The 26,781-nt window shown below is 42.6% G+C and overlaps 2 protein-coding genes across 2 annotated transcripts in view; one reads left to right on the top strand and one right to left on the bottom strand.

Moving 5' to 3' along the window:
• Positions 1-5,092, bottom strand: part of LOC135089045 (heart- and neural crest derivatives-expressed protein 2-like) — a 20,626-nt gene extending 15,534 nt beyond the window's left edge. The window contains exon 1 of the mRNA XM_063984235.1: positions 3,574-5,092. Coding sequence (XP_063840305.1) covers positions 3,574-3,972 — 399 coding nt within the window. The 5' untranslated portion in view covers positions 3,973-5,092. The remainder of the gene's footprint in view (positions 1-3,573) is intronic.
• Positions 5,093-13,619: 8,527 nt separating this feature from the next.
• Positions 13,620-26,074, top strand: LOC135089040 (uncharacterized). The gene is made up of 5 exons (XM_063984227.1): positions 13,620-13,879; positions 14,098-14,322; positions 15,477-18,084; positions 18,327-18,461; positions 18,668-26,074. The coding sequence occupies exons 1-5, from the start codon at positions 13,701-13,703 to the stop codon at positions 18,851-18,853; spliced, it is 3,333 nt and encodes a 1,110-aa protein (XP_063840297.1). The 5' UTR covers positions 13,620-13,700; the 3' UTR covers positions 18,854-26,074.
• The last annotated feature ends 707 nt before the right edge of the window (positions 26,075-26,781 follow it).

Below are 26,781 nucleotides of genomic sequence, written 5' to 3'. Positions count from 1 at the left end.
TTAATAGAAGGGTTTAGTGTAAGTTTGGAGTCTGATTTTAAAGTAAATGCAACGCTCCAGCTAAGAGAGGAGGAAAAAGAGATGAAAGGTTAATGTGGAGGGGAAGGTAAAGATGAAAAGTTTACGGGGGGAGGAAGAAAGAGATTGAAAAATATAGGGAAATGAGGAAAAAGATGAGAAGTTTATGGGGGAAGGAGGAAAATAGATTGAAATAATATAGGGAAAGGAGAAAAAAGGAATGAGAAGTTTATGAGGGAAGGAGGAAAAGAGACTGAAAAAAAAATATAGGAAAATGAGGAAAAAAAGATGAAAAATTTATTGGGGAGTGAGAGAAGAAAAAAGATGAAACATTTATGGAGAACCAGTCTGATCTCAACCTGGCTCCCACGCTAAGTGAAGAAAGAAGAAGAAGGAGAAGAAAAGTGAGAAAACCTTGGCATAATATTTCCTACCCTACCCACCTACCAATAACACAGAAATCAACAGAAACGATCGAGTCATATACGAGTTATGTTAGTGCTTAGAGACACACGTGGGTTAATAAAGAATCATCCATCGATAAAACGAAGTAAGAAGTCCCACATTGTCCATAACCCTTTGACTGCCACTCGGTACACCTTTCCCTATTTACCAATCACTCTGAGACACCTTTACTTGTTCTACAGCCACCTTCAATCTTGTACGTTTCTTGCAGATGCTTATAAAGACTTCACGCTTTGCTTCTAGTGCTGCTATTTTTTTATTTATTTTATTTATTTATTTTTTTTTTTTTTTTTGTCGCCGTGAAAGGGTTAAAAGTGAAAGGGTTAATGAAAACACTACTTCGTTCACCATAAAGTGCCCCCATCCCACCGCCATTTCGATTTCTTTCACAATCTCAACGTTTACTTTCTGTCCTAGGTAGTGGATGATACAGCACTGTGTAACGTATATCTTGTATGGTGTGTTATTCTGGTCACTTTCCACTACTGCTATTACTTCCTCTCCAGTTTAATTTAACGGTCTGGTTTGTAATTGATAAACATCGCTTTTGTTTTCCTATTTACCTCCTGCCTTACTCTTAACCCTTTTTACTGCCGCGGTCATTTTCTGTCAGCCTTCTAAACAATGTAAAAAATGTTTGCTTGGACACAGGAAAGGAGACGAGTAATTATTTATTTATTTATTTTATTTATTTATTTATTTATATATTTAATGGGCGACGTGATTATAACCGAAGCTTCTCTTGAGAGGCGACTTAGCGAGGGTGAAAGTTGTGGCAGGGAACAGAAACTTTGTCATTTTAAACCTTTTATAGCGAAAGGCCACGATTCACAGCACTAAAAATAAATAAATAAGTAAATAAATAAAAAATGTATGCCATCTTTGTTAGCATCTACAAGAAAAAAAGGGATTAAAAAGAATAAATTTTCGGTTGTAAAGAAAGGGGAAATATCTTCAAGTTGTTAGTGGTTTAGGAAAGGTGTGCCAGATACGAGTGAAAGGGTTAAGCTACAGATTACGTGTCTGAGAAGCTATGGGTGATTGTGGGAAAATATTGTGTATGAGTGGAAGGGTAAAGGAAAGCTACCTGGGAATACCTGGAAATGACCGGCTGCTGTTTTCATTTCAACGGGAGTACTTTTAAATGATTAGCGTAACATTTCATTCCTTGACTCCTGGCCGTTTTTTTTTTTTTTTCTCTCTCTCTCTCTCCTTTGTAATAAACCATATATATATATTTTTTTTTACATTTTTTATGCATTTTATTTTTTTGTACTTGAGTTTTGTAATCTATAGAGAAAAATCTTATTCTTTTTTTTTCTCTCTGTAAACTTCTCATTTTCTTTTTATTTATCTAATTATTTATTTACGCACTTCCTCAGCTCTGAATGCTAACGAAAAAAGCAACCACGGCAGAATTGAAAAAAAAAAAGAGATTGTGTATTCCCTAATTCAGAAAAAGAGAAAAGAAAAGAAAAGAAAGAAAAAATACTACTATTATAACTGGAAATACCTTTTTAAAATAACTAATGATGTATTTTGACATTATAAGCGTAACATTTAACACTGCACGCCATCAAGGGAGTGGAGGGGGGAGGGGCACACGGACACGCTTCCCGACTCGCTGTTGGCTGCGTTCTCTTTCAGGTAATTGGAAAGGGTGCGGAGAAATGGTAGGCTGTTTGGAGAGGGCAGCCATGGTAGTGTAGGGTAGGTTATGGGTTCTCAGTTGATATGTTGTTGTTGTTGGTGGTGGTGGTGGTGGTAGTGGTGGTGGTGGTGTTGTTGTTATTGTTGTTGTTGTTGTTGATGTTGTTACTATTATTATTATTATTATCATCACCATCATTATACCGTTACTTTAAAGATTCCTCATCCCTTTCCTTATACTTCTCCTATTGTTTCCTCTTCTACCTTATACTTTCACCCATGAACTTATTATATAGGAAAGAAAAATACATACATAAACTTGTACGCTATAGTTTGATAATCACGCGTGAAATAATGACTTTTTTTTGGGGGAAAGGAGAATTAATTTTATGTCTAAGGCAGTGTATATAATGTGTGTGTGTGTGTGTGTGTGTGTGTGTGTGTATGTGTGTGTTTGTGTGTGTGTGGTGACGTCCCTCCAGAGTCATAAAAAGGATAATTACGTTCCATTATGTCATTATTGGTATATGTTACATCCTATTGATCGTGTTTTAGTCCAACACATGTAATATTCTTGTTAGACCAACGCTGTCCCATTATGTTGACCCCCAGACCACACCGGAAATGGTCCCGAACAGAGAGAGAGAGAGAGAGAGAGAGAGAGAGAGAGAGAGAGAGAGAGAGAGAGAGAGAGAGAGAGAGAGAGAGAGAAGGAAATTATACCATTACTCTATCATTCCTGTGACGATTTTTTGCTGTTTACATTTACCGATTAAATTTTGAACCACTCTAACTGGATTGACTTTAGGAACAACTGAGTGTGGATACAAAAAGGTGAACAAAGCCTGGGAGATGCACCTTGACCGATTGAGGAAATGGTAGAGGGATGTAAAAAGGTTAATAATACTCGAGTAGCAACAAGTGGCCAGTGACCCGCGAGGCTGCCTGGAGGCGACGCGCCGGCCAGGTGAGGCAAGCGAGTCGGTGACCATGTCAGCCGCACCGCTACCCTGCCCTTCACCCCGGGCGCCGCCACCTCCCGCTGCGTCACGTGTGGGCGGGAGGTGTTACGCCAGGGGGTTTCTCCCGCAAGGCCGCGACAAACCAAGGAATAACTGAACAACTAGAGAGATTTCCTGAAGCGTCATCACCGCGCCGCCGCGACGTGCAGGTGCGACCCTCACCTTGTGAAATGGTTGCAGTGCTGGCCCGCCCCCCCTCTCCAACCTGTCTCAGCGCTCTAAAGATTACACCGTCCCGCCCTGACATCTTAAGAAGTGCCGCCGCCCGCCCTCAACACCTGGAGGGCTGCCCCGCCCCGCCCCGCCCCAACACCTGGATGGACTTCCCCGTGCCCTGCAGGCCTCAGGTGTTTCCTGTGGCGGCGTGGAGCGCGGCATGAATAACACTCACTGATGAGTCACGCACACAGGGGCTCACCTTATCGTTTTCGGGCGACTGAGTTGAGGAAGAGACGACGGTGGTGGATGGCGCCTGGTGGGGCGCGGCGGCGGCGGAGGCTGCCTGGTGAGGGGCGGCGGGCGGGAAGGGTCCCGGGGGCGGCGGCGCGGGCGCGGCGCCGTCGTCGCCGTGCAGCACCTCCATCAGGTAGGCGATGTAGGAGGTGGCGAGGCGCAGCGTCTTGATCTTGGACAACTTGGTGTCGGCGGGCACGTTGGGGATGCACTCCCGCAGCTCCGCGAAGGCGTTGTTGATGCTCTGCGTGCGCCGCCGCTCCTTCTTGTTGGCCGACGACCGCCGCTTCACTACTCGGCCACAGCCGTCCACCATCTCGATAGTGTAGTCGCCGCCTAAGTCATGCGGGGAGCCCGGGCCCATCACGAAACCCGCGGACACCCCATACTCCGGGCAGGCCACCGCCACCTCGGGAGGGAAGCCCCGAGGAGTAGCCCGAGGCGGAGTAGCCCCATCCCGGGTAGAGGGCCTGCGCGGGAGGGCTGGGGTGGGAATAGTAAGGAGAGTAAAGTGCCTCCGGGGAGGGCGTGGCCCCTCCCATGGCCCGTGTGCCCGTAACTCTGCGGCATGGAGTACCCGCCAACCAGACTCATCTTCACCACACTCGCCGCCACGACCGAGCGTTCACCAACAAGTGCCACGCCGAGACGCCAGACACCATTATACCTCCCCGCCGCGGCCCTCGCCCCGCCCCCGCCCCTCACTGGTGGAGGCCGCGCGACGCCCACCCCACGACAGCCAATGGCGAGGGCGGCGGGCGGAGCGTGAGCTAGACGTATGGGCGCGCCGATGATGATACTTGTAACTCAATTATGGTAAATTAGAGCCCGTTTCCCTCGCACTTTACCGGATTAGAGGCTGGCGGTGGACTGACTTAGGAAGCCATAACTCACAGGCGTAGTGGCCGCCCTGCGGGAATTACCCCCTTCAAGTGAGTGATTCTTGGGTCTGGCGGCGCGGTAATGACGGCCCGCGCTCAGAGCCCGCCATCCTCCCGCCCCCGCGCATCGGCTAATTACATCCCGGCTCCCGAACCCCCGACTCCCGCCACTCGACCCCCCGACCCCCGCGACTCTTGCCTCATCCAGGAAATTTGGAGAGGCGCTGCGGCCACCCAGGGTGACTGCTTTTTATGTTTGTTATGGAAAATTCCTGCACCGCGAGGAAGGGAGGTGGCGGCACGGCGGCCCTGCAGGACCCACACATCCCCTTTGCATCCTGCCGTGACCTGTTATGGCCGTCGTGCATGGGAAGGGGCCGCGACCCCTGCCACGCTTCGCCCCGCCGCTCACCACACACCACTTCCTCCCACCGCTGGAGGAATGAATTAGTCAAATGAGCTTCCTACACACGCACAAAACGGCGTCTTCTCAAAGTGTGCGTCAGGTTTGAGTAACAACTCCTGGGGCAGGCAGGGCCATTACGGCAATGCTTGGTTCATTACGCACGGCGTCTTTCCCGGGGGCAGAAGAGTGAATCAGGCAGATGAGCTTCCTTAAACACCAAGAGAAAGGGTTGTCTCCTTTAGTAACTATTAATTGTAAAACATTGAGTTACATAGTTTTTAAAACTTGACAGTAAAGACGATATAAAAAGTCTTTTTATGTAAGAGAGTCTCTGGCCAGGGGTTACAGAAAGGCAGAAAAAAAGCCCACTGAAGGTACCAGTCCCCTCAGAGTAGAATCAACAAGATTATCCTAAATTAGAAAAGTTACTTGAAACCCTCCTCTTGAAAGAGTTCAAGTCACAGGAAGGAGAAAATACAGAAGCAGGCAGGGAGTAAAGGATGAAAGACTGATAATACGCACTGCATTAGAGAAATGGACAGAATAGGAAAGAGAAAAAATAGAAAGTCTTGTGCAACAATGCCGCGGAAGAGGGAAGCATACAGTTAGCAAGATCAGAAGAGCAGTTAGCATGAAAAGCTATTAAATAACAAGAGATGCATCCTTGCGGCGAAGAAAGAGAGGCTGAAGACAGTCAGTTAGAGGAGAGGAATTGATAAGACGAAATGCTCGTGATTCCCTCTGAAGCTATGGAAGCCCTGCAGTTGTGAGGTGAAAATAGAGATGGAAGTAGAAATTGTTAGTAGGTAAAGAGGAGCGGCGGTGAAGGGGAAGGAGCGAATAGTTAGTTAACAAGTTTAGAAGAATTAAATAATGTTTTAAAAGGGAAGGTGGAGAAGTAACGAGCTAATCAACACTATTACTGGTTGAGGAGAGGACACTTAGCCTTCTCTCTCTCTCTCTCTCTCTCTCTCTCTCTCTCTCTCTCTCTCTCTCTCTCTCTCTCTCTCTCTCTCTCTCTCTCTCTCTCTCTCTCTCTCTCTGTATTGTTGGTCTTGTCAAAATGTGCCTCATTTTTTTACTTGAATAGACTGATTAATAAGCAAGTAAATAACTGTATAGTAAAAATATAAGAAAATATTGTTACGAGCTTTAACGGAAGAGAAAGATCCCCACCGCCACCACCACCACCACCACCACCACGATGCGCGAGGATTACCTGTACCCACAATTATCGTACAATTTCCTGCTTCCCCTCACCTGTGATTTCCTCCCGGGACCTTTTCTGTTTCCTGAGATATCGATCGGTGTCCCCTTCTTCCCTTCCTCCGTTTCCCGCGTACCTGGCCCATGTGAGGTGAAGGAAACTGGTGAAGTGGTGCTGCCCGCCGCTTCAATATGTTGTGATGACTATATTTTTATTGTGGTAAGGAGATGAAGGTTAGTAATACGAAGTTTTAATGCGGTGTGATGTGGAGGCCTTGTGGGCGTTTAGTAGTGGGGTTCCTAATGAAGGTATCCTTGTCTGTTTTTTTTTTTTTTTTTTTTTCTTATTCTTGTTTTCTGTCTTTTCTCTGTTTCTGATTTACTTGCTTTTTTCCTTTCTTTTTCTTCCTTTTTTCTTTTTGTCTTTTATTTTATCGTTTTCTTTCTCACTTTCTTTTTTCTTTCTTTTTCTTTTTCCCTCGTTTTCTTTCTTTCTTTCTTTCTTTCTATCTTTCTTTCTTTCTTTCTTTCTTCCCTCGTTTTATTCTATCCGAAAGTACTCCTTATTCTCTTCTCGTTGTATCTTCTTCTTTGTTTCTGTCTTTCTTTCTGCTTTTCTATCTTTTATTTTTCTTTCGTTCCCCTTTTTTTATGAAAGCATCCCAGTCTGTTTTAGTATTTTCTTTTTTTTTCTTGTTTACGCATTCTCGTTTTCCTTCTTTAATGTTGTTCTTTCGTCTTCACTTCTCTGTTTTTTTCCTTCTATCTTTTCATTTCGCTTTGACGTGCTGGTTCGCGTAAAGAAAAATAGGTAAAGATCAGAAGAAAATATAGGAAAGGTGAGAAAATTGAAAGATAGTGACTCAAGATAGTTTATTGTTATTATTATTGTGATTATTATTTTTTTCTTAACATCATTCCTTCCAGCGCAATTGTGTTATCTCATTTACTATAGACACACTCGTAAGGAATCACAAAGCCTTTCTTCTCGTATCTGCTGTAGTCATCGGGAATCATGCGTATGTATCCTTACGCCACACACACACACACACACACACACACACACACACACACACACACACACACACACACACACACGTAAACAAGCTACACCCTGTAACAAAAGGTGTATTGGGTTACACTCCGGAACATCTCGTATCCTGCCTCTCACCCCTCTCTCCTCCTCCTCCTCCTCCTCCTCCTCCTCCTCCTCCTCCTCCTTTTTGTTTATTTTGCCACGTGCATCCGTAGCACGTGCGAGGGTGGTGGTGGTTGTGGTAGTGGTGGTGATTGTGAAAACAGGACGTGATATTAAAAAAAGAGAATATTTTTAGTATGCTTAAAAAAGAAGAGGAAAAAGAAGAAGAGGAAGAAGGAGGAGGAGGGGGAGGAGGAATATGTTTTTTTTTTTATTATTATTATTTTGTCTCTAGATAAGTGAAAATTTTACTTTATTCTCGTCATAATAGAAAAAAAAATATTCTAAGCGAAATATTAGTATGGTTTGAATAGAGAAAAAGTGACTCTCTCTCTCTCTCTCTCTCTCTCTCTCTCTCTCTCTCTCTCTCTCTCTCTCTCTCTCTCTCTCTCTCTCTCTCTCTCTCTCTCTCTCTCTCTCTCTCTCTCTCTCTCTCTCTCTCTCTCTCTCTCTCTCTCTCTCTCTCTCTCTTTTCCCCTCGCCTCAAAGTATCCTCGCTCACTATCTCAATTTCATGAAAATAGATGATGGGGAGGGAGGGGAGGAAGGGGAGTGAGGGGGGATGGGAAGGGGAAGGCGCACGTGGCCCTTAGTGGTAAAACTGTTTACTGACCCAAAGAAGGGAAGGGGAGGAAGGGAAGGGAAGGAAAGGAAGACTGTCGGAGGAAAAGACGAAGGAAGACTGGTCGCGGTGTGGAAAGAGAGAGAGAGAGAGAGAGAGAGAGAGAGAGAGAGAGAGAGAGAGAGAGAGAGAGAGAGAGAGAGAGAGAGAGAGAGAGAGAGAGAGAGAGAGAATCTGCTTTTTTTCATTAGAATTAACTCTTTGACAAATTTTTTTACCTCTATTAAGACAATAAACATTAAAATTTTCACTTTCGGAAAACAAAATACTGAAGATTCACGTTTTTTATACAAATGGGAAAAGTAAGAGAAAAAATAATAATATAGAGAACAGAGAAAGAGTGAAAAGAAAACAGGAAGAAAAGGAAGAGAGAGAGAGAGAGAGAGAGAGAGAGAGAGAGAGAGAGAGAGAGAGAGAGAGAGAGAGAGAGAGAGAGAGATACAAGTGTAAAGGAAAATAAACAAAAAGAATATAGATACACGAAGAAACAGAACAGAGAAGAGAATAAGAGGAAAAAAGAGAGAAAGAAAAAGAGAAGCAGAAACAGACAAGGAAGAGGAAAATAAGAAAAAAAAAGACTATAGATACTTGAAAAAAAAAATAGAGAACAGAAAAAGAGAGTGGAAAAAAAAGAAAGAAGAGAGAAAGAGAGAGAAACATCGAAAGATAGAAAAAAAAATATAGATACGTAAATAAAAACAAAATAACGATATAAAGAAAGAAGAAAGAAAGAAAAAAGAAACAGAGACAGGGAGAGGGAGAAAGAGGGGGAGGGGGGCAGGGGATCAGTCTCTAAGAACACGAGACAAATATTTACAGAGTCTTGTCTGGGGGGTGACACAGCGAGCCCTTGACCCCGTGCCCTCCCTCTCCCTTACTCTCCCTCTTTCTTTCTCTCCCTCAAACTCTTCCTTTTTTCCCTCAAAATATTCCACTTCAGTTCTTTCCTTTCTTCCAACTTATTTTTCTCCCTTTAATCCTTTCTCTTCATCCAGCTATTTCTCTCTCTCTCTCTCTCTCTCTCTCTCTCTCTCTCTCTCTCTCTCTCTCTCTCTCTCTCTCTCTCTCTCTCTCTCTCTCTCTCTCTCTCTCTCTCTCTCTCTCTCTCTGCCCTCAAATCTTTCCCTCACTCTCACTCCTCTAACTTCCCCTCTCTTCCTTATCTTCTCGTCTCTCTCTCTCTCTCTCTCTCTCTCTCTCTCTCTCTCTCTCTCTCTCTCTCTCTCTCTCTCTCTCTCTCTCTCTCTCTCTCTCTCTCTCTCTTCCTGCAACCCTTTCCTTCTCCCCAACCCTTCCCTCACCAGTTTTCCCTTTCTCCAATCCTCTCTCCTTTCCTTTCTCCTTTAAACCTCCATCTCTCTTCTGATCCTCCTTCTGTCTGTTTCTCTCACTCCAGGACTCCCTTTAACTCTGCCTATAGTTCTACAACCCTTCTATCAACGCCCTCCCTCCAACACCCCCCCCGCAACCCCCTCGGTAACGCAGAAGTCGCCCCTGTGTCATCAAATCCTTGGTCTAAAAGCTTATGTGTGTCGCTACTCGATCGCCGGCTGTGGTAGGCGGGGCGAGTGATCAAGTAAAGGGCCAAGATCGTTATCAAGCCTCAGTAATCACATCAAGGGCGAGGAGCGAGGGATGAATGACTCTACTGGCCCTTAGTGTGTTTGTGTGTTTCCAGCCTCGCTACTGTTACTGTTAGGAAATTATACAAGGTCCGTGTTCAGAAAGGCTTTGTTCTCTCTCTCTCTCTCTCTCTCTCTCTCTCTCTCTCTCTCTCTCTCTCTCTCTCTCTCTCTCTCTCTCTCTCTCTCTCTCGCCACGACTATTTTCTAAGGCCATAGAGATGACTAGCCGGGTTCCCAAGAGTGTTTTTCCTGTGAATAATGTAGGAATATTGTTAATCTGTCATTAAACCCATAAAAAATAAAAAATAAACGCTTAAAAATACGTTCAACTTTAGTGTTTTGAAAGTGGAAGCGCAGAGCAAAAGTTTCAGTCAGCGAGGATGTTAGGAAAGTATTTAGGTATGATTTGAGTGTTTGGCGCATCAACTACATGGTTCTATGGTGTCTAGTCTGTGTGAATTTGCAGCCAATACCTTCGCTGTCATTATATTCATTGTATTCGGTGTTATTTCCGCTCTCGTCATCATTTGCTCGTTAGTGAATAAGGAGAGGATGCCGTTTGCTTTTCATTGTTATTATTATTATTATCATTTATTTATTATTGTTATCATTGTCTCCATCATCACCATCGTCATCATTTTCGTCATCATTTCTAGCATCATAATCGTTATTTTTACTACTACCATCATTGTCAACTTACAAATTGATAATGAGAGGCTACCTTCTGCTTTTCACCATCACCATTGTCATCATCATCGCCCCCAGCATCACTATCGTCATCATTTTCATCATCATTGTTATATTTACCATCACTATCATTGTCAACTTACTGGGGGGATAAGAAGAGATGCCTTCCGCCTTTCACTATCACTACTGCTGTCATGCATTATCCCCAGCATCACCACCGTCATCATTTTCAACATCGTTATTATTTTCAGTATACCATCATCACGACCCAGTTGACAATAGTTGACGAGAAAAGGCTGCCCTCAACTTTACCCTGTCTAGTTAACATTATTATTAAGGTTACTCTTTTCTCACAATCACCAACACTAACGATGCTTTTTTTTTTTTTTCTATCTTTCGCTACCTCAATTCTGAACCATAATATTTCCTTGCTCTCGTTTTCTACAAAGTGCGTGATGTTCCCTTCTTCCTGTGTCATGTTAGCACGTTGCTGTAAGGAGAGGTGGATGGGGAGAAGCCTTGTTTTTTTCTCTATCCTTGTCTTCCACCAGCAGTTTACATGTAGAAGTACCCTCGTTTTAGTTTACCAAAATCTCCTTATCTCTTCATATTATGCAAAGTTCGGATTTTGTGGATTTTGTTATATTGTATGATGGTTGTTTTTCTTTCCTTTTTCATCAATTTTCTTTTCTTTTTTTTTCTTTTTTTTTTACTATTTTAGCTTAGTTTTGTCTAAAAAAATTATAGCTATTTATTTTTATTCTTATTTTGTGCTATTTATGAGTGTAACGTATTTTTGTGGTTAGTATTCATCCATTCTCTCACTTCCCCCAACCTCCTTATTCCCTTGTAATCCCACTTTCCTATCAAGAAGCCGTTAAAAACATATCTATCTACCTATCTATCTGTCTGTCTGTCTGTCTGTCTGTCTAAATGCATGGCCGTCACCTCATAAGCCTTATTCCCACCAAACACTCCCGCTGCGACACTTTGTTTTAAGGGCGACGTCCTGGGGTGTTGTGGTGCCTGAGCTGCCGCCACGCACCGCCGGCAGCGTGTGGCAGCGAGGGGCGCCGCGCTAACAAAGGCCAGCACGGTCATTATCACTTCGGGGATCACGGCCGCCACCCCGCCACCCAGCCGCTCTGAGGGGTGGCAGAGGGTGATAGGGGAAGGGGCCTTTCTGTATCATCCTTGGGACTGACAGAGGGACGGAAGGGCAGACTCACTTATTTATTGTTGCTGGAAGGACTAGTCGATGTGTTGTGAGGATAATAGTCTTAGTAAATGGATAAGGAGTGGTGTTATTCGTGTAGGCTTTACTTTTTCATTGGGATGTCTTAAGGAGCAAGGTAGACAGAGAGATGGGAAGATAATAATTGCTGGCATGGTTTGGAATGGATAGGTAGAAGACTTGGTGAGTGAAGGATGTGAAGCAGAAGAATCATAGAGACGGATGATGATAGTGAGTAAATGTAAACAGATGATGAAGCTCGATAATTTTAAGTCGCGTATGAAACCAACACAGAATGAAGTGAAGAGACGCGACCATTTACCAGCAGGAGGAGCACCAACAGCAGCCTATAATGACTCGAGTACCTTAATTACTGTGTTCCTGGAGGTGGGGAGGGGAGTGAAGGAAAGAAAAGAAAAAAAAAACATCCTAGTTTGTACTACTTTCTTCACCTCTTCATTAACACAAACCTACAATTTCCCTGAGTGTATCGCCTCCTCACCACACTGCGGCAGACAGGCCTATTCCCTCCCCAGCCCACCTCCCCGCTCCCTTCTCTCCTCCCTCCCTCAGCGGCCAGGCAGGTTCAATACTTAGGCCAGTGCATGTAGCGTAAACAGGCGGCGTGTCTAGCCTCTCTTTCCCACCATTGGCACACTACAGGCCCTTGGTGTGTGTGTGTGTGTGTGTGTGTGTGTGTGTGTCTGCTGTGCTGTACCAATATCAAAATCTTCATAAGGCCTATAGTCGATCTGACGCAGAATTATATGAAAGAAAACGTGGACTTCTGATCTTTAAGGGGTGACTGGAGTATTTGCACGCTGTTATCTGTAAACTACATATCTATTTATCTCACTATATGTCAAGTTACTGGGAAAGTGAACAATAGGGGTGGACAGGGATGTAAAATTTGCATATTGTACGTATTATTGTCTTTGGGGAGAAGGTGTTGATATTTACTGATGTGGTGATGTTGGAGAAGAAACTAAACCATTCATAGAAGAAAACAAAACTGAATAAAGGTGTGAAATGCATCTTATGTTGTTTTGGGGAAGTAAAAATGGATGTTTGTTTGGTAATGGTATTGAAAGTATAGGAAATTCGGGTATTATCTACAGCTGTTATTATGTACTTGTGTTAGGAGAAATATAATTATAGTCTTGTTGGTGTTGTAATGTATTGCGCATATTGTGTTGTGCAGTGTTAATATTGAAACAGCAACACAACGTAACTTGTTTATTCTTGCGAACTTCAGCTTGAACACATTGTGCGTTTATAACTGCTTGAAAATAACTTTTTTTTTTTTTTTGCAATTATTTTACCTTAAGCTCAGTAAAATGTCTGGTGGAAATTTCGGATACAGGGTTTAGAAGGGCACCATTTAATGTAAAAGGATAGAGTAATTTATCTATTTTTATTTATTTATTTTTTCTTAGTGCTCATACTTATATTTGTGCTAAGTGGAATCGTCTATGATCACTAAAATAAGAAATGTCACAATTATTTGCCGTCAAAGAGGGTAACAGTAGGTAATATAATGTAGAAACATTATCTAAAGGATGTAATATCATTGCTATCCAACTATTATTGAAAGTTTCTGAGCTGCTTTGTGTATGTCAATTGGTATTTTGATGTCTCCATACTTTATGTTAGATTTTAAAGATACCAGGGGGTGGGAATCATATAAATAACCGTAGCGTACTTATTTCCAAGCAGTTATTATTAATTTCTGGCCAAAATTTTTGCCTCTTTTTTTAAACTGTGATTTACACAATGAAGAGAACAACAGTGAAATTAATCAACTAAATAGGTCTAAACCTAACCCGAGGCCTTGGATGAAAACCCGAATACCGTAGGTTCCCCTAAGAACAGAACTCGTTTGTCGTGATTTATGGTAGAAAATGTCGTGAGTACAGCACAGACCTACGCAAAGGGAAAATTATTACACCAGCATTGAGGAAAATTGTACAACCACTCATTCCTTTGAGCTACATCGATATTCAGTAAAGTTGAATGCTAACAACATTCCAGACTTTAGTTATGCCAGTATATCACAGGATCATGAAATAACTGAGATGAGGTGCTAGTTAGCGGCTGTTATTGATTAAACCCTTATATCTCATTTCCAGGCCTCCACATTGCAATTAGAGGACCAGGATAACGAAACATGACACTTAAAACACGAATACCATGACGAATACGTTACAGGTGGATAAATTATTGACTGGAGCATATGAGGACGGAAGAGGAGTTGGAAAAAGGCTGCCAGCGCGCCACCCTTGCCTTGGCGGGCGAGAGCAACAGCCAGGCACATGTTATCGAGAAGGGCTGGTGCATGTCAAGATATGGTCCAAAATCAAAGAAACAAAGGACAATGATGGAAAGAGAAGTGACGCATGCGCATAGACACATGTGAGTGGTGGGGGAATAGTCAATGTGAGTCCTTCTTGAAAGTTTCATGCTATTTCGTAACACCATTGCACTATAGTTGCAATTTTTCGACTTTCATACATGCACAGTCTCCTAAAAGGCTTACTATATACGTGAAATTACTCCAGGATTCATTATTTTGTACTAGAACTGGATTTTGGCTAGGAAATATTAATTTTACTATGTTGTTTTGAGCGAAGTGGAGAGGGAAGTGAGCGAATGGAAGTGGTGGCGGGGCTGCGGGGCGACCCTGATCAGGACGACGACCAGAAGAAAATGGAGGACCCACAACCCCTCAGTACTGATATATGTATAGGCCAAAAACTCGTAGTGACGGTGGAAGATGCCAATCCCGACCTGCTCCTTGTCTCCTATGAACATGGCACTCGACTATTTCAGGGAGTTTTGCTCGATTCAACGAAAGGGTAAGGAGAAATTAGGCCAAATATTGAGCGGGTGTCTGGTCTGCTTGATGCATAAGCCCTCTCAAGGCAGTGAGATAGGCATGTCTGTTGCTTCAAATTTCTCAGTAATGGTTGACTTTTAGGAGTAGTAACTAGTATATATCTCCTCAAGGGGATGTTGTGCAGTGACTGGACTAAGTGGCTGGGCTGTGGAAGTGTTGGATCTTATTATTTGCTATGTACATAAAGGATGGCTTTGTCAGGCTTCCTCTTACTCAGATTTCTCTTCTCTTCTCTCATATTATGCTTGTTTGAACCCCTGGACTTGATTTACTGCATATTTACAGTGGAATGTATTATATGAGAAGGATTTGTCTGGTGTAAGTGTGTTGTATATGAGAGAGAAGCTTAAAAATAGGCAGCAGATTGTGTCAGGTGCAACTTGTTAAATTTTTTCCTATTTCAGGTGTCTTAGAGATGCTTTCACTTGACCTGGATGCTCAAACATATGTCACTAAATCATAATTATTGCAGAAACCATGAGTGGATTATTGATGGATGCAAAATTACATAAAATCTTTTGTTCTGTTTATGTTGATTTACTGGTTATTTATTTTAATTCCTGAGGGAGTGAAAGAATTCTACATTTTATTTAAGCATTGTGTAATTCCCTTGATGTGGAAAGTAGAATCACTAAGTTAACATTAATGAAGCCATTAGTAGTGTAAAGTGAAGAATGAAGGAGTATGCTGGACACTTGCAACAGTTTGATGTCTCCTCTAAGTAGTGTGGGTATTGCTGGAAAGCTAAGATTTACATGAAAACAGTTTATCCTGACCTTCATGTGTGAGGGGTTGTGATGTGCAAGTACAGGTAAAGGTTGATCTTAGGAATGACATTGCATGAATTATTAGTGTTGTTTTGGGTTCCTAACATGATATGCATATTACTTATCATTACTGTGGCAGATTACTTTTCTGTTTAACTTTCCTTCTCTGTACTTGTCATGAACACATGAACCTTTGTGTATTGATTACAGAGAAATGTGTAATAAACCTATTCCTAATCTGTACAAGGATCACTATCACCACAAAAGTATTTAGTGATAAAGATATGTTTGGATCATCTGTGAATTTTCCTAAATCAGGTAAGGTAAATATTATTTTCACCCACAGGAGGGTCCCATGTGGTGTGTACCCACCAGGAGGGCAGTTCCCTCCCCCACCCCCAACTGATGCCGCCCAGCCTCTTGAAGGTGAAGACAAACTGTTCTCAGTGCGGCAGCGACACACTTACTTCCAGCAGGACACTATGGCCCCGGGTGACCCGGGGGCCAAGGCCAAAAAGGGTCTTCAGCTGAGACAGTCAATATCTCTGACGCAACGATTCAAAAATTCCCGAATGACTGTGCGGTTAAGGCCGAGACAAGTGTTGTGTTCCAAGTGCCAGTCTATCTGTAATGAAAAATCAGAAAATGTGAGTGGGGCAAAGGGGCAGCGAGCCACTGAACCTCCGGCTGCTGCCAAGCCGGTGGCTGAGCCTCGCAGCAGAAGCTTGCGGGACAGAAATAGTCAAGAACACCAAGCTGCTTCTTCCTCTAAAAAGTCGGCAGACAGACGTTTGGTGCCTAAATTAGTGAAACTTAAGCCAAGTGAAATAGAAGCTGCAACCAATAAGGGTGTCAGCTGCTTACGGAAAAACTCAGGAAGCAGAAATTCACGTAATAATTGTGATGCAGAAGTTGAAGATGGTGAGGTGGTTGTAGGCACAGCAGCTGCATACTCTGTGTCTGGTACTGACCTGGCACCAGATGGAAGAGTGCCAAAATTGAAACTCTACACCAACTTGTGTTTATCAGACTCGAGTGATACCAAGCGGAAAGGCCGCATTCCAAAAATGACTATATCGCTACCCCCGAGTGAAAGCTCTAAAGAATTTGTGGAAAATGAAAGTGGTGAAGTGAAAAACCAAGGGATACCAAAAATGATTCTCTCCACAGTGGGTCGTGTGGGAGAGTCTGGTGGTGAGAAGAAAGATAAGGAGGGCAGCAGTAAGAACAGGAAACTAAATGAATCAAGTGAATCTCAGATGGACAGTAAAGAGCTCAGGTTAAGGTCAGGCAATGTGCACAAGCTGACAATTTCCGCAGCAGCAGCGCATCAAGAGTTTGGGGAGAGTGCTGAAGATCGCGTGTCCTCCCTGCCAAAGCTAACAATTCTTCCAGTAGTCCCAAAGAAAGATGAGCAAGAGGAGATGGAGGGTGGGGATGCCAAACACCATAAATTAGGTAAGTTTTCCATGGATGACCTGCAGCCAGAGAAAATGAGTTTAAGGAAAAAGAGATCCTTGGGTTCCATGGAGGACTTGTGGGATGAAAGTGTGTTTGATGAGGCATCTAAAAAGCACAAGAGAGAGGAGACGGAGGGTGGCGGAGCAGAGAGGGATGACAGCCAGTGCCAGATGACAGGGGAGGACAAAGAAGGGCCAGAGGAGGACAAGAGGAAAGCAACACCAGTCCTCAAGATATCCTTTGGTCCTGAGGGGAAGGGTACTGTACTCAAGATTCCCTCCAAGAGTACTGTGGTGACCATCAACACATCTGAGGGGGACACAGAGGAGGAGATGAACAAGAAATATAAAGACATGAGTGCCAAAGCTGCCAAAAAAGCATTGAAGAAAGCCAAGAAGGAGGCGCAGAAGAAGACAGTGCTTGGTGGGGCGTCACCAGCCTACATGGTGGGGGGAATATCTCCAAGGTTTGGGGGAATGTCACCTCTGAGGCTTGGGGGAATGTCTCCAGCCAGACTTGGGGGATTCTCTCCTGCAAGGTTTGGTGGCACCTCCCCTGCTCGGTTTGGTGGAATGTCCCCGGCCAGAGCAGCAGCTGTTGACCTCTCCACACGAGACTTGCCTCCCAAGAAGCACAAACACAAAGTGAAGCATAAAAAGAAGCACAAAGATGAGCGCCGCCACAAGTCACCAGATGAAATGAAGGACCAGGTGGAGGTGCAGGATGAACAAAAGGACACAGTTGTACTTGACTCTGCTGATGCAGACATTCCTGTTGAGAACATCACCCCTGAACTACAGTGGAATTCCTCAGAGAGAGCAGAGTATCCTGCCACCACATCACCTCACGGCCTGAACCATCCCCCAATAGTCAACTCCCAAGCAGCAGTGGCCAGTCCAGGCATCCCCCTTCAGCCCTCACGACACAAGCTCTCTATCTCCATCAAGAGAGTGAGCAACGCAAGCTATGTGGCATGTGATTCGAGCCACTCAGATGGGGAGAGGACCTCCACCCCTACCAACCTCATGCACTTCAGTGAAGAAGAACCAACAGACAAGCCACATGAGGCAGATGGTTTCCAGGACCCCACCCTCACTCTCACCACAGAGACAGATGAGTATGGGAAGCTGGCACCGCTGGAGATGCCGGAGTCTTACAAGGTGGAGGGTGCCAGGCTGGACCACCCGGCACTGGAGGCACAAGATGAACAAAATCAGCAGCTGTTACCAACGTCATTTGGGATGGAGACGCCTGAACCTTCCCTCCCCGGCAGTGACTCCCCAAGCAGTGATGACACTTGCAATGGGGCTATTCCAGACTTCCCTAGCAGTGCACCAAACATTGGAGGGATGGAGGAGGAGCAGAGTGCAGCTCTCCTGATGAAGCTGAGCTGGAAGGAGGTGGACCGGTGTGAGGTGGACAAGGGGAGAGTGATGGCAGTGGGGGATGTTGTGTGGGGCAAGATCCATGGCTTCCCTTGGTGGCCGGCCAAGGTGAGCACTGTTTCAGGGGATAAGTAGCTTGGGCAGTGGCTGTTGGATATAAAATTTAGTAAAGTACACAGTTGTTTTTATACTTAATTTTGGGAAAATAATGTAAAAATTGTCTGTGTGTGTATAGGAATTCTTCATGCTGTTACCATACTGTTAAAGAAGGATAGGGGAACAAAGGTGAATGGAAGAGTTCAGCATGATTTTAGTGTTTTCATCCTCATTCAACCCCACCATGGTGTCAGGTGATGGCTATCCGGGTGTTGCGGGAGAGGAATGGTGATGCCCAGTGTCAACAGGCACACGTCAGCTGGTATGGCTCCTCCACCTCCTCCCTCATGCCAGCCAACACTCTGCAGCCCTTCCTCCAAATGTTTAAGGTAAAAATTTCTGTTTCTACAAAAGTCTTGTAAAACTTAAAAATTCTCACATTTTGCTTTAATTTTGGTATGTTGTTTCTGTATCATCTCAATCCAAAACCATCCTTCACTGCACCTCTGAGTCAACTGTTAGGGAAAGGAATCTCATATTTAAATCCTGCATTCATTTTACTTATAAAGTTTGTGACAAAAGAAACTTCTTCCAGATGCGGTATAACAAGAAAAAGCGAGGGCCCTACAGGGAGGCCATCAAACAGGCCACATCTGAGGCGGAGCAGACCCCTGCCAGTGACCTACAACACCCTGAAGTGGTTGCAGGCGAGCAGCAGCAGCACCAGGCACCAGAGAACCTGCTGGGAGCATCGCCAAGGGAAGTGGATGTAGTCAGTTGAGACGAATGGTGAGGTGAGGTGGTGCAGGAATGCGGCTGAGCTTTAAAAGGTACTGCTTATCTTAACATTATGGAACAGTTGTCTCCATTGCAGTGTAGTGAAGGAGCAGCAGCAAGGAAGTGGTGAGCTGCAGTGGTGTTGGTGACCAGTGCCACAGCCAGTCTCTAAGTGATTATCATGTGTTCAGTAATATTTACTGGATTTATTGTTTATAATATCTAATTTAAAGAGAAAATCTGGTGCTGTTGATAATGCAGAAATTTGATGTTGTACTTAGTTAGGATGTGAATAAGAGTGAGGCTGAGAGGGGCAGGTGTGCACATGCCCATGAAAAGTGCATAGGGAAAAGTGACTGTGCAGCCGAGATGCTGCAATTAAAAATTATTCTCCTTAGTGTAACATTATACAGTTTATATAAAAAAATGTATTCATATTACCATTAGACAAAATATGAAATTGGTGCTTGGAAATGTCAAAAAAAAAACTTTAATGGCCAAACTCTTATCAGATGTATTAAGTTATGTCATTTCACCACAACAAAAGTCATGATGTCACTTACCACTGAGTAAAACTCTCCCCCAATTCCCTATGGGGAACCCTTAACTGTCCCTTACATCAGTCTGCCACCCTGCCACCCATTGTTGCCTTGCACCTTCAGGCGTGGGGTCAGTGGAGGTGTCATTAAATACTATGTGAGCTTGCCTGTTGATAAGCAAAATCTAACCAGTTCAGATGTGCATGTGCAGCCCACAAAAATTATGCTTTGCCCCATTTCTTATTAATAAAGTGTGATTTGAAAACCAAAGCACAAGAAAAAGAAAGGGCATTTGCATTTGCACTTGTGATATTGTGATCAGTGTTAGGAGTTGATGGAGAGGCAGCTTAGTAGATGGGACTCTTGCTACCATTTGTTATAATGGTGTGACTGTACCACAGGTTCACACATATCTTGCACCAGTTTTACTGCTGTTTGGACTGTCATTGGGGCAGATGCTTCTTGTTTTGTTTGTCTTTCAGTAAGTAAGAATACTTATGTTTCTCTCTCTCTCTCTCTCTCTCTCTCTCTCTCTCTCTCTCTCTCTCTCTCTCTCTCTCTCTCTCTCTCTCTCTCTCTCTCTCTCTCTCTCTCTCTCTCTCTCTCTCTCTCTCTCTCTCTCTCTCTCTCTCTCTCTCTCTCTGTGGTATTTCCATATCATGTGGTCATCCATTCATACAGACACATTATTTCAGTATTCTTGTTTATTTTCTGTTACCATGACAGCACATTGAATATTGTTGACATATTTGCAGAATCCTGCAGTTGAATAATGAATAGTTCATGGGCCTTCAGGGGCTGTCAACATTTATGACAGATTATTAATGTTTACCATGATGAATTATTGCCAAAAATCCATTATAAGACTGGTGAAGTATTGAAGATAAATCCATAGCATTTGACAGCTAGACACACACACACACACACACACACACACACACACACACACACACACACACACACACACACACACACACACACACACACACACACACACACACACACACACACACACACACACACACACACACACTGTAAACAATATATTCTCAGGTATGCTTTTGAGTTGGGAAGTACTATAGGTAAAGATTGACTCAGTAAGGGAATATATTTTCATAATTAAAATTTTTTGGATTTTCAAGAATAAACCATATTAGCTTAAAAACTTAAAGGGATTCAAAGCATGAAAAGATGTGAAATGATTGACATGAAACATGCAAAATTTATAATGAATTTGAAGTGTTTTGTCAGTAACTCTTTAATGAAGACTTGTCATGCAGAAGCTATTCAAGAAATGCTACAGATAAGGAGACACTGATTGTATTTTCATGTGATTCAGTTTCATCTGAGCCAAAGAAGAAAGTTTGTATAAATGTTTTTTTTTTTAAGATTTTGTTATATTGTTTTTGAAATGTCATTGTAATTGCATTTTTGTGTAATAGGTAAAGTTTTATGAATTTCACATGTTTACATTTATGAATTGTTTTTGGTGTTTTGAGCGGTCTGCTCTTTGTATTGTGCCAGCCCACCTCTTTGGGAGGCAGCCAGTTGTACAATGTATGAATTGATTTTCTTGTTGGTAACACCATCTTTCTAGAAATCGCATCTCTGTAATGTATCCCAAGTTTGTCTCCATATTATCAGATGTGCGTTAGAAAATATATAGAGACTTTTAATGACAGCAGAGTCAATAATGATAGCTACATAAAAGAAGACTCATTATACATGTATCAGATGGTCATAACCAGTGTGTAATATTTACTCATGGCTCATTGCTTGGTGCCAGGTGATTCTGTCTCTTGTTAGTCAGTCTGGCATTTCTGTACCTAAACTTATAGCATAATGTGATCCTTGTAAATACTAGGAGTGTACGTCCCCATTAGTGTGTGTGAATGAGTGGAGGGAGAGGCGCCTGAATCTCTCACTGTGCATGCCAAACTTTCCCCTACAGAGAGCTTGACTGCTCCTCATGTGATTGTGTGAACCGGCGCAGCAATGCTGGTGTCGGGCTGCAGCTGCATTACGCGTGTCAACATTTCACTTGTTCTTTGGGGTTACAACTCTAAGGCTGTAATGGTTTTTGTGTTTTAATACTGTGGAATCTAGAGCAGGAGTGTTGTATAGTTTGGATTCACAATGCAAGGGTAGATGTATAGTCAGATACAAGCAGTGATGATGGAAGGAAGCACAGCTGAATGAACCGCTGTGTGTCGTGTTGGTGGCGTGAAGTATGAGGAACCGAACAATTTGTGTAGAATTAACAGCCATTTAGATTTGTACATTGTAGCCAAATGTTATATAGGATCTTCCATATTTTTTTTAGTATTGTAAATATGTCACTTTTTCACATTATTGTTGTATACATATCATATATATTGTTTGTCCCATTCTCCTAAAGACTAAGGTAGACTTCCTCCCCATTCATATGTCATTATTTTCAGCTGACAAAACTTTGCAAGATATAAACAGTGATGTAACAAGCAGGGTATTAATGCTATAGACCTCATTGTTGACATACAAGCCCGGTGTGGCTCCTGGCCTGAGTGTTAGTGCCCCTGTGCCCCTGTCACTCCCTGCTTCCTCTCCCTGCTTCCCCTCAGCCTCCCTTGATGCTCCTCTGGGGTGAAGACTGGCCTCGTAGACTTGAGTAATAAACTGTTTTAGCGTTTTCTAGTTGTGCTTTAGGTAATGATACATGGCGTGTTGCTTCACTCAAGGCATCCACGGTGATGATAGATTCTTGTCAGCATTGTGGATGTGCTCTATAACCATCACCAGGTCTACTGCTCTGGCCACGCACTCCTCCCTCTTCACTGACCCCCATCCCCAGCTACCCGAGGACCCACCCAACCAATCCACCCCCAGAGTATAAATGAGAGTAACGCATGTCTCCTTGGCACCACAGAATGTCCCTTCCATATATATATTCAAGCAAATTTCCAAGTATTTTTGTATAGTTTTAATACAGAATCTCTCACAGCTGGGTTGCCAGGAGGCTGTGAGATATTGACAGGCCTGACTCATTAAGGCAGGGTTATCATAGTCATGCTTTACTATTTCCTGGACACAAGCGCTTTGGTAGTTGGGATGGCTGTCGTCGTAAAGGCTTTCTTGCTAAATATTTTCTATCATCTTGTGCTTGAAAAGTGTTCATTGATTGCAAGGAGAGACTCAATTATGTTTCTGTTCTGTCATTTCATCATTATGTATTTTTTTAGTAAGCTTTTATCATTTGCATCCACATTTATTTCTCTGACTTGCTGGAACATTGGGGATAATTTTCTGATTTCAATTCTGTGAAGTGTTAAAAGCATGACTTGTGTAAGTAGTAATGAGGAATCAGTTTGCAAGGAAGCAGCTTAAATGTTAACAGTGTGCATTCATTATGTTCGTATTAAGGAATTCTCAGGTTTTTTGGGGAAGGGAACAACCAAAGAATGGACCGGTTTATTGACTAAGACTCTGGTGTTAAATTATAGATACATAACATATTAGCTGCAGAATGAGGCGGTAAATAGTTTTATGTTTGTATGTGAACATTTCCAATGGTGGAAACCTTTTGCATTTCTCACAGAAGCACTCATGAATGACTCTCCAGCACACATCTCTTCTTTGTCATTGTAACATTTAATAGAGAATATATATTTTTAATACTGTACTACTCATAACTTTGTTTTCTATCATATACTGCACACAACCATTTCAGAGTCTAAATACTAGTAGCAGTTTAGTATTGTTTTAGTTTGAAGGCTGTTGATATTTAACAGTGACTCATTTACCAGGAGTGTTATGTAATGCCGGATGTTCTACTTCAACTTGCTTTTCATGGAAGAAGCAGAATGATTTTTTTCTTTGTTATGGGTGACGGAGGAGGCTTAAGTACTAAGGAAGAGCCACTATATTATTTTTGCATGAAAACCTTCATAATTATTTTTGTGTAAATATATATATGACTATTATAGTTCTCAATACAGTCTGGTTTTACTTTGATATCGTGTGTCTGTGTTATTTGTTTGGTGAGTTCAGTGACGTGTGATCACATCTACACATCTGATGGATCTGTTAAAACCGTGACTGACATGCAGTAGTGCAATAGTGTGACTGACAGGAACACGGTGAGCAGCAGTCTGTTACTACTTGATTGGTGCTGACACGATTGTGATAGCGACAGGAAGTACAGTGAAAATTGTGTCAGGTGTTCGATGGCTTCTTAACTTTTTGGACCAGAAAATTATACATGTACCTGTACTTGTATATTCATTTACTCATCATCCCTGATCTAAAAGTTCTTGATGATTTTATCAAGTTAAAATGTTAGGATTATGGATTGTATTCTCAAACATTTGGGTGCCTTATGTTAACTACCTTTAGCAGGCTCCAGTGGAAGTTGTTCTGAACTTTCAAGGTTGTTTTCATGATTCTCGTGATTTAACAGGGATTAACCTCTATCAATGAGAAAAAGCACCCTTGAGAACCAGACAATCACCTCTGCAGCCTTTGAAAATAGCTGCTATGAGAGCCTAAGTGTTTGAAAATATGAGTCAGTGTCCTCGGTCTCTTTTCTCCAGTGTAAAGACTCGGAATGTTATGGTGCAGTTTTGAACCTTACTTAGGATGCGGCAGTGTTGGCGTACAATCCTCCCTGCCCACCATACTGCCAGTGAAGGCTGTCTCCTTGATACATGCATACATACAGTGTTAAATCAGTTTTAAAGCCTCAAATATTACATGTCCACAAGGCCCAATTATTGTGTCTGAATTCTCCATGTTTTGTGTATCATTGTATTGCCAGGTCATGTTAATCAATGTTCTTTGTAGCTGATCAATAGTCCTGCCCCATCTGTCTCCCCTCAACTCTCAGAGAAGTCAAGAGTTGGCCGGGTTGTTGTGCCTCATTGCAGCACGGGATAGGTCATGTCTTCCAGTCTCTTTGCTCTTCCTCATAAACACCCTGTTAGGAGGTTGTGGAGCAGACAGGCACTGGCAGGAAAGGCAATGTTATGTTTTTATATATTACTTTTTATCAAGACTTGCAAGTGGTAGTGGTGTGATGGTCCATAGGTCATGGTTCAGGTGTGAGCTGAGGTGATGGTGGATGAGCAGGATTTGGAATGTGGCCTCTATGTTAATCAGGACAATTTTAAGTTACTGATATTCAGACCAAAGAAGAATGTTGGAGTCATGTGTTCGACTAATGTGATTTTGTGTAAATAGTATATATTTCTTGGGACATGAAGTATGTAGATGCCAGACTAGTTTTTATTTTATATATCTTTGAAGATTTGACACTTCAAACATTACGACAATGTACTTACTTATGATGACAAAATTTTCCTTTCTAACTGTAATACGCTCCATCCATTTCATATTCTAAAGAAAATATTCATAAACATATATTAAGTAGTAATGAGTATTGTCCTTGTAAATTCCTTAAACCACTGTTATGTCTTTGTTGATTAAAACCAGTTCCTGCTCAGGCCGACAGCCACTGGTGCTCCTGTACAGGAGTCACCAAGTTAGTTGTGATGACTGGCTGGTTCAGTCATGCTGGTGCAGTGTTCAGCTTGGTTCATTCCACCACATTGAATATTATGCAAAACAAAACATATACTCCATTACTGATATCCCACTTCATCCCAGCATCCTCAGGCAACAGTTTTGGATTACCTGAAGACCAGCCAGCCCAGCTGTTTCAGGGGCTGGCTACGATAGGTTAGGTTACCCATGATCTAACATCTTGACGCAATGTAAACCAATCGTCACGTGATCCATGTTTTCCTTTCCATTGCACAATGTATCAGGAGCAATTCAGGTTGTTCTTCTTTCTTCAGGACCTTGAGTGGTATGGGTGGAGATGGGTGGTGGTGTGATGGTGAAGTTGGGTGGCAGGGCAGTCAAGGTTGACCAATATCCACTCAAGCCTCAATCACTTGACTCAAGTCTTGTATTAACCAAGAGCCTTCCTTTTAACACTTTCTCTTGCATCACAGTGTTACTCCCTTTACAATACCTCCTGATATAACACAGAACCATGTGACTCCAGTGATTTGATCCCTTATCTCTTTTCTTTCCCAGTAATGCCAAATGACCTATTTTATTCCAGCACACACTCATGCCCTATGGTACTTCAATCTGTTCATGTCTGGCATTTCTTCCTCACCTTTCGACACAAGTGGATATTCTTTGGTCTTGACTGCCCTGCCATTGCACACAGGAGGTGAGAGACTGTGTTGAGTGGAGGTGAAGCCTTTGTTTATCCTTGAGGCTTTGTGTTGGCATCCCCAGGCAGCGGTGGTTAGGGGAGGTTGATGTGAAGGTGTTTATTAAAAAACATTGGCTTCCTCTCACATTACTTCACATTTTTTGCCTGCAGGAAAGGAAATTGTATATCACGCTTGAATGTGTGTGTGTGTGTGTGTGTGTGTGTGTGTGTGTGTGTGTGAGAGAGAGAGAGAGAGAGAGAGAGAGAGAGAGAGAGAGAGAGAGAAGATGTATATGTGTGAGTTGTGAGGATAAGTGTGAAAGTTCTCCACCTCTATACCTGTCACTCATTACAGCATATTCAGGAATTTATCAAGGCTTTGGGGAATGTCATTTACTGAAATATAAACTTCAAAACACTGGAGAGAAAGCTGCTACTCCTCAGTCATTCAATAAAAAATCAATAAAATTGTATCAAGAATTAATGACCTTCAGTATTGATTATTTCCTTTATATATTTGTAGAGCTTTAACATTCATTATCATTCAAAAGTTGCTTAGCGTCTTTGATTTATCTGTCTTCTTACTTATTACTTTACCACCTTGTCATCTATCATTATCATGTCATTCTGTTCTTTGCCATCTACTTATCTCTTACTCAAGTGCTCTATATCCATTACCATTCAAAAGTTGCTTAGGTCATTTGATTTACTAATTTTCTAAGCCACTCTTATAACCACCTCCCCACCTATTATTTTGTCATTCTCTTCTTTGCCATCTACTTTTCTGTTACTCGGTGCTCTATGACAACACTCCTTGCCATCTGAGTTTCTCTATTCTAGTGACATGACTATTTTTTTTTTTTTTTTTTTTTTTTTTTTTTCTCATCTACTTTCAATTGCCCCAGTACCATGTGACTCAATTTGTTCTCTGCTCGCTGCTTTTTCTTTTGCCGCAGTGCTACATGACTCGTACGCCTGGCGCTTCTTTGCTTCATTAATTAAAATCCTCTTTGCTATCTGCCATTTCCTTGTTTCACCAACTATGCAACTTTTAACTACCTACTTCTGTCATTTCTTTATTCCATTCTGTTGAATTGTGGACATACTACTACTACTACTACTACTACTACTACTTCCTCTCCATTCTCATCTATTTGAAATTCATACACCATACTATTCACACTATACTTC

Source organism: Scylla paramamosain, chromosome 32 (genome assembly GCF_035594125.1).
Source record: "Scylla paramamosain isolate STU-SP2022 chromosome 32, ASM3559412v1, whole genome shotgun sequence".
Lineage (NCBI taxonomy): Eukaryota > Metazoa > Arthropoda > Malacostraca > Decapoda > Portunidae > Scylla > Scylla paramamosain.
This window is presented reverse-complemented; position numbering and strand designations above follow the sequence as displayed.